Source organism: Panthera uncia, chromosome X (assembly GCF_023721935.1).
Source record: "Panthera uncia isolate 11264 chromosome X, Puncia_PCG_1.0, whole genome shotgun sequence".
Lineage (NCBI taxonomy): Eukaryota > Metazoa > Chordata > Mammalia > Carnivora > Felidae > Panthera > Panthera uncia.
The window spans coordinates 37,575,837-37,583,965 of record NC_064817.1 but is presented as its reverse complement, the minus strand read 5'-3'; the positions used below and the strand labels follow the sequence as shown (position 1 = coordinate 37,583,965).

Here is an 8,129-nt window from a genome sequence, read left to right as displayed (position 1 = left end):
ATATATAATATATATAAAATCTGTTAAGGATAATGCCACTATAAACAATAGAGATGAGCTGGGAGAGAAACCTAACTTCAAACCTCATATATAACACCCGTGTCAAATAAAAATTGCATATTCGTTAGGAAAGTGTTCACCTGACCTAATAAAAAGGTGGCACAATAAAACATCAACATTAAACAGCAGTGATCCTTCGCTCCAGCCCTGAAACCTGCCAGTTGCTTTGCCCACTAAACACATACTATGTTTACTTCCTCTGCATTCAGATGTTTACTATCATCAGAAGGTTAAAACTTTCTGGTTTCTAAGGATACAATTTTTCTTTGCTATGGGTTCTGCCTTTGGTATTGGAGGAGTGGGTGGTATTTGGGGGTGCTTTATCTTCCTAAGTGAGTAATGATCTGCATCAGCAGCTTGGTACTATAAAAAGGACATATCTCGGGGGCTGCCTTCAGTCATTTAACTCACTTCTTACAGGAAAAAAACTTCAAATGAATAAAAAATGTGTTCTCTCCGGTGCTCAAGCTCATATGTAATCACCTCTCTGTGTTACTTACCTTTACAATAACATGACTACAGATCAGATTTTCATTTAAATATTTTCTAGCTAAAATGGAAGTTTCACAGCCAGGATAAAGAAGAGAAATACAGAGTCTCTGTTACTTCTCCAGAGTGTCCATCAATGGCTCACTTTCTACTATGGTAGAACCTTTAAAGGGCAGGGATTTTTTCCCAAAACAGAACAGAAGTGCACATATAGGTGGTTATCAGTTTAACTGGTCAACTTATTGATGATTTACATAGAGTTACATGAACTTTTCACATTTCTTCCCACCCCATTTTTCTTTCTCATTGTTTAGGATGTTCACAAGCTTACAACTTCTTAAAAGTAAAAATGATAGCTCCCTCAGTAGAGTACAAACAATTACAATTATTTTCAATACATATATAAGTCAAATAGTAATTAACAAGGGGAAAAAATTACCTTTTGGATAATCTTCCAATAAGAGGTTGAAGTGACCTAATTGACAAAAGAAATCAGACTCCACTTTTCCTTCAGCTTTTAAGATTAGAGATTCGTAGCAGCGAACAGCCTAGAAATAAAAAATACAAACATTTAAGAAGAAAGAAAAACCCTAAAATGTATTTCCTTCCTGAGATAATGCACATATCCTCCATTCAATCACCCAAGAAATCAATGTATTTCACTTCTACCTCAGACACAGTCCATGCAGCATTCCTTAGATACCTAAGTATTTATTAGAAGAGCCACTGGTTGTGGCATAAATACTTTTTTTACCTATAAAATACAAATAGTTGCCAGATAGGGAGCACTTTGATAACTTTACTCATAAGTTATAAATCTAAATTATTACTGTGGTCCTTGTTGCCATAAACAAATAATATCCATCTTTTGCGCAGATGGAAAGAACTTTATTCAATTATGTGAGAATTCACAGAATCTCCAGAGTAATAATAGCTATCATTAGTACTGAACAGCTTTCTGTCATAACCTCTATCAGTTTAAGCTACCATGAACTGCCTTTGCGACGTCTTCTCATGATATACTTCAAACCCACTCCAACTCTGGTCTTTCGTCTTACCCTCACATACACTCATTATATACTCATTCTCACAATTTCTTCACCAGATAAAAAAAGTAACATACTATGTTAAGGAGACTTTTTTTTTTTTTTTTTTTTGTAATAAAGAAGACTGCAAGAGAAAATGAACGATGGAAAGAACAGACTTCTGGAATCCTGACAAATTCCAGTTGCCATTAGCTACAGGAGATCCTGGGGAACTTCTCTCTGACTCTCAGGTTTAGTAACAGAGGACTGACAAAAGGATTCAAATTAGAAGACTTCAATAAGGGTTTATCACAGTGCTTAGCACTCCACAGATAGTTAATAATTGTTTCTTTACTTTCTCGCCAGATAAGTAAAAGCTCTCTTTCAAGACTGTTTCAAGCTTTCCAACAGTGTCAAAATTTCCCTGTTAATGATTTACTCTACAATGTTATGTGCTATAAGGTGTCCTGGAGTCACTAAAGAAAAAGTATATGATTTCTCAAATCTCTGGGTACATTCCCAGGTTTGGCACCCACAAAGAAAAGAACCAGAATAGCTTCTGTTACCAAAAAATCCTTTCACTACCACTTCAAGAGCATTTGATGAGATAAGAAAATGTGATGTGGGACAAAGTAACCACTCAAAATCTCTTGATTTTTTCTCTCCTGTGAAATATAGGGCCTTTTGATGGAGAGTCTCAAAATGTCTATCCTAAAATTTACCTATGCAAAGCACATACGTAAATGTTCATCAAGTTTGGAGAAGCCATCCTAAACCAGGCAAATTCTGGGATGACTCTACTATCCTTAAAGCCTAACATTTACAAAAGGGCTATCTTCATTTCTTATTCCACTCTTAGCTATCTGCATGTGCATATGTACCAAATCACAATCACTAAAAACTAATCATTCTGCTTCCCTGTAATTAAGACTCTGAATGCTACACTGAAGTCTCAGAAATTACTATAATTTGGAGGCATGAAATCTCAAGATCCTCTTTATTTAAGTCATATATAATCCTATCTGGCAGGTGGTTAAAAGTACAAAGATACAATTTACTTCAGTACTTTTTAATATCAGAAAAATTCATAAAATTATTGGGCTACACCATGACAATTCTTAATTTTACATTAAATGAGTGACTTTAAAGTAAAGAGTAACTGTAAATAAAGTACTCATTAAAATAGTTATTATCTTTTCTTCTTAAACTCTTAGTAAGCTATTTAGAAACTTTTTCTACTCCTCCCTGATAATTCCTTATGGCTGATCAGCATTAAATTTATGAGCAAATATGGCTCCATAGTGAAAAAAGGATTCAAGTTATAAGTCCAAAGAAATTTTCTTTAATGATCTAATAAGCAAACAGATGGCAACACTCTATACTCCCGTCCTATGGCCATACCTTGATGCCACTACCATGATCTACTGCCTTATCTTCCAGTGCCCATAAAACAAAGGAACACATCGAAAATGAATACCATACATAACTCTGATCATCGTGAAGCATAAAACCAGGTAAAAGCCAGAATGGACAGACTTTCAATTCGCCTACCCACCCATACACTCAGGCTTCACTATCAAGTTCATAATCATTTCCAACAAAGGCAGCATGTACCTACCAACAGATAGTGCTGGTCAAAGATGATGCTGACAGAGCCAAATATTGAATAAGATGAAGAGGAGCAAAAAGTCAGAACAAAGTTTCCAAGTGCCCGTGTCACCACTTCGTAGTGAAACCTCATGAATTTATTTGAAGTGTTTGAGGAAAACCCTGGCATTAGATACAGGCAAATACTAACAATTTTTTAAAAGCATTTAAAGGAAAATAACTGGGGATAATTTCCAATACTCCTAACTCATACAATAATCTAGAATGAAACACAGTATTTTTACAATAACATTTTTAGTCAAAAGGCTATACACCTAGAAGATCTATATAGATAGTTTAGATTTAGAACAAAGTTTAGATAGACTTCTATAAATCAAAAATATTGCCTGTTAAAATAGTTGCTTTTATATTCTTGCTGTTTTTACTTGAAGTATACGCAAGTAAAATCATCCCCATACAGTGTACACAGGGAAAAAAGGACTAGACTATAAAACAAATGTTAAAAATACAAAGTCATACAGAAACATTATTTATTTGTTCTTTTTACTTCTATTTCCTAGATTGTTTCATAATTAACCTCTACCATTTCTATTCTTATAAAAACCATTAAAAAATTATTATGCTTTCCTCTAGGAATCATCCTACCTCTAATGTGAGGATAGTCAGAAATTTTAATGAAAATCATTTCCATCTAGATCAGCACCATTCAATAGAGCACTTTCTACGATGATAAAAATGTTCTATAATCTGTCCTGCCCAATATACTATCCACTAGGCACATGTGGCTATTGAGCACTTGAACCATGGCTAGAAGTCAACAACTGAATTTTTAAATTATATCATTTTAATTTTTATTTCTCTTTAAATAGACATGTGGCTAATGGATAATGTACAGCTGGATGAGGTTTAAAGCTTAGAAACAAGTGAATATTTAATCCATATGCTAAATATTAAGAAAGTAAAATTTCTCATGTTCATAAATGAAAAGCCTGTAAAAATAATGGAGTTCACCGGGGATAAACAATGCTTTTCACAAAAATCTTTTACATCCTATGGATTCTTCTAGTTAGTGGCTTACACATCTATAATCCTTATCACCTACTGTAAAAAACAGTGAGAATGAGAATAAAGTTAATCATTAAATACTAGAATCAAAGAAGAGTAAACTAAAAACCTCCCAGCTAAGTACAGAATGTCAATATCTTCCTCCCATTACAGTATAATTTTCCACAATGTTCAACATAATTTGTGCTCAGTATCTGCTTTATATTTATTATCTGAAAAATCAGTTATCTCAGAACAGTGAGATTATTACTGCCCTCTATTTCTAAACCTTGACAGTTGAAGTTTAGAGCTCATTAAACACAGACCTGTAACCAATTTACTTTTTTAATGTTAACATTAAAAATTGCTTAAAAACTACAATCTTGTATGATAAACTTGGTCAGGGTCTAGCTAAAATACAACACTTGTTTTTTTGGTTTTTTTTTTTTACATTTTTGAGAGAGAGACAGACAGACAGACAGAGCGAGCAGGAGAGGGGCAAAGAGAGAGGGAGACACAGAATCCGAAACAGGGTCCAGGCTCTGAGCTGTCAGCGCAGAGCCTGATGCGGGACTCGAACCCACGAACTGTGAGATCATGACCTGAGCCGAAAAAGTTGGACTTAAGCTTAACCCACTGAGCTACCCAGGCGCCCTGACACTTGTTAATATTTTAGAATTGCTAAATAGAGGCAACTTTTAAACAAATGACTTTTTTTTCCAATTTAAAAGATTAGCTAAAGTAGCTGGGACATACAAATTGTAGAGAAAATTAATGTAGATTTAAATACCCCAATGATTTTAAATGAACCAAAACTTTCAGGTTGAGTATAATAAAGATAAGCATGCAGTCTTGCACATAAGTCCTAAAAGCCAGCCAGAGATATACAAGATGGCTTGGCAGCCACCTGAGTACTTGAAAAAGATTAAGGGATTTAAGCAGACTACAGGTCAACATGTCATCCATGAAATACGGCTAGTAAAAAAGTACTCATGACCCTAATTAATAAAGCATATTATACAAATCAACACCAATGATCAGCTCGCCACAGTCTACCTACTCTGACCAGATCTCTAACATTATCGCCAGTTCTGAGTGCCACATTTTAACGGGTGGTAACTTATAGAGAGCTACAATTTTGGTGAAGAATGGAGGAACTATTGTACGAAAATTATTTTTTTTAAGTTTTTTAAAGTTTATTTATTTATCTTGAGAGAGCAGGGAGAGAAAGGAGGAGAGAGAGAAAATCCCAAGCAGGCTCCACGCTGTCAGTGCAGAAGTTTAACTGAAGAGAACTATCAGGGATGCTAAAGCTTTACTCAAAAATTCAGAAAGCTGTCTGTTAGGAAATAAGATTAACTGCACTTTGGGTACTCCAAACATCAGACCAATGAATGGGTATAACTTATAAGCAAGTTTACTCCAGTTCAATCAGAAAAGAGGAAAACTTAAATATGCCAAAAATTAAATGTGCCATCTTTGGCTCATATCGATGCAAAGAAATAAAGCATAAATTACTAAGCTATCTTAGTGAAAGTTAGAAAAGAGACTTCTTACTTTGGAAACAATTCAAGAGCTGCATTTTTTAAAAAGATTCCTTGGGCTTCTATGATATAAACAAAGTATAATATTATATATAATACAAACCCACACACACACACACACACACACACACACACACACACACGTGAGTGCATCTCTCCTGAATTAATTGCATGATTAGTTTATTTTACTTGAATTTCCATAATTAATTTCTAAATAAATACAGTATCCTGACGTGTTCCCTTCAAGCCCTAAAAATGTTTGCACTGTTAAAGCTGATATCGTTCCCAGAAATATGTCTCAAAAATAACGAGAATTCTTCCCTTTTCCAAACATTCAGCAATGCCTTTGCCTGGCTACTTCTCAAACACCTTACAAATCTTAAAGAGTTGAAACTACCTGAATCTAAATCATTTTTTGAAATTTCAACTCACATTTTTTAAATGAGGGAAACGTTGCACACTTAAAATGATAATCTTAAGAATTACTGATTCTTAATGACCTAGCTATTCCTGAACTGGTATATCAGACTTCCATACCTGTTTACTGTTGCTGAAAATTAAAATGTACATATCACCAATTCTAAAGGGTATACAGTAAAAAGTCTGTCTCCTAATCCTGATCCCAGCCAGACAATTCCCGTTCCCAGAAGCAACAAACATTAAAACTTTCCTACTTTATTCAAGGTGATTTTGTGCAGATGCTAGCTGATAGATTTTTCCCCACTTATATATACACATTGTTCTTCTGCAACTTGCTTCAGATTCTAGGTGTCCCTGATATCCTTTCTCTGTTAAGAGAACCCCTAATTTAATTACACATATGTTTCTACAGAACAAATACTGGGATCCCCAGCCATCCTTGTGGGTGCAGTCTGAGGTTAAGTTCTGGCCAATGGCATACCAGGAAGGACATGCTGTCCTTCAACCCCCCCCCCCCCCCCCCGCTGGAATCACCTAGATGGCAGAAGCAAAAGCTGAGGATGGAGCAGAGGAAAGCAGAAGCCTAAATTTCTAGAACAGTGGAGTTGCAAAGAAGCCTGACACTGATGACTGTCTCTGAGAATTATTTTATTTAACAAATGAGTATGCAGCCCTCTTCCTTCCTTTAAAAGAAAGGCGGGGCGGGGGGGTGGGGCAAGGAACCTGGGTGGCTCAATTGGTTGAGCATCCGACTCTTGATTTCAGCTCAGGTCATGATCTCATTGTCCTGAGATCGAGCCCTGCGTGGAGCTCCACGCTGGGCATGGAGTCTGCTTAAGATTCTCTCTCTGCACCTCTGCTATTCACATACATGTTCACTCGCTCTCTCCCTCCCTCCAAAAAATAATTTTTTTAAAAGAAGATAAATTTAAAAATCCCAGCCACCTAATGAAATAATCATTAATACATACAAAAAGGATAAAGGAAAAAGGAATCTAGTTAACTGTTACCCATACTTAACAATTTAGAGAAGATGCAAGAACGTACATGTTTGTTAATCTACCCTATCTCCCTCTCTCCAATTTTCAACTAATATACATCTTCTGCATCACAATAAAGGCAGTATAACAAAATTTAAGCACCTCAGATTTCTCAGCCTCTCTGGACCTACTGCTCTTCATTCAGTGGATGTGCTGGATACTAAAGAGTAAGCAAGCATCCTGCACGATGCTATCATGGCACCCTACATACCATTCTTTTCAAACAAACTATTGAAAATGCTTTGCTATTACAAAATATTCTTACAGAAGAAATACACTACTGAAATCAAAACTAGATAACTTAGTAAGTTGCTCAAATAGCTAATATTAGAGGCCTTGATATGTACCAGGCATTATTCTAAGCACTTTACAAATATTTATTCACTGAATCCTCACAATGTCTATATGAAATAGGGAGACCCTACTTCATTGATAGGAAAACTGAGCCGCAAAGAAAGCAAATCCTGTGCTCAAGGTGACAGTTACCAAGTAGGATTCAAACAGTATCTGAGGTTACAGTACAGGGTAAGCAGTAAGGTGTTCAACTCAGACCATGCCTAAGGACCTAAAAGTCATTTCCAATATTAAGGACCCCATAAGCAGCTCTTCCTCTTACACTCCTACACACTAGCTCCCTCTACACCAAGCAGAAAAGCGTAAGATCGCCACTTCCTGCTCCCACCATGCCACAGGAAGACTTAGCCTCACAGTTCTTTACCAGATTTTCTCACTTTGCTTTACTTTAAATCATATGAAATGCAACAATTAAAAAAAAAAAAAAAAAAGACACACAATCCAAACGAACAAAAACACCAAGTCCCCAAATTCAAAAGCCACCTTTGGCAGAAAAACACTACTGTTCATATATATATATATATATATATATATATATATATATA

General features: G+C 35.5%; 1 protein-coding gene across 10 annotated transcripts in view; it reads right to left on the bottom strand.

Moving 5' to 3' along the window:
- The window catches only part of KDM6A (lysine demethylase 6A), a 206,335-nt gene that overhangs the window by 134,875 nt on the left and 63,331 nt on the right, over positions 1 to 8,129 (bottom strand). For all 10 annotated transcript variants that reach the window (XM_049644576.1, XM_049644569.1, XM_049644570.1 and 7 more), the window contains one exon: positions 989 to 1,097. In XM_049644576.1, the coding sequence (XP_049500533.1) occupies positions 989 to 1,097 (109 nt within the window). The remainder of the gene's footprint in view (positions 1 to 988; positions 1,098 to 8,129) is intronic.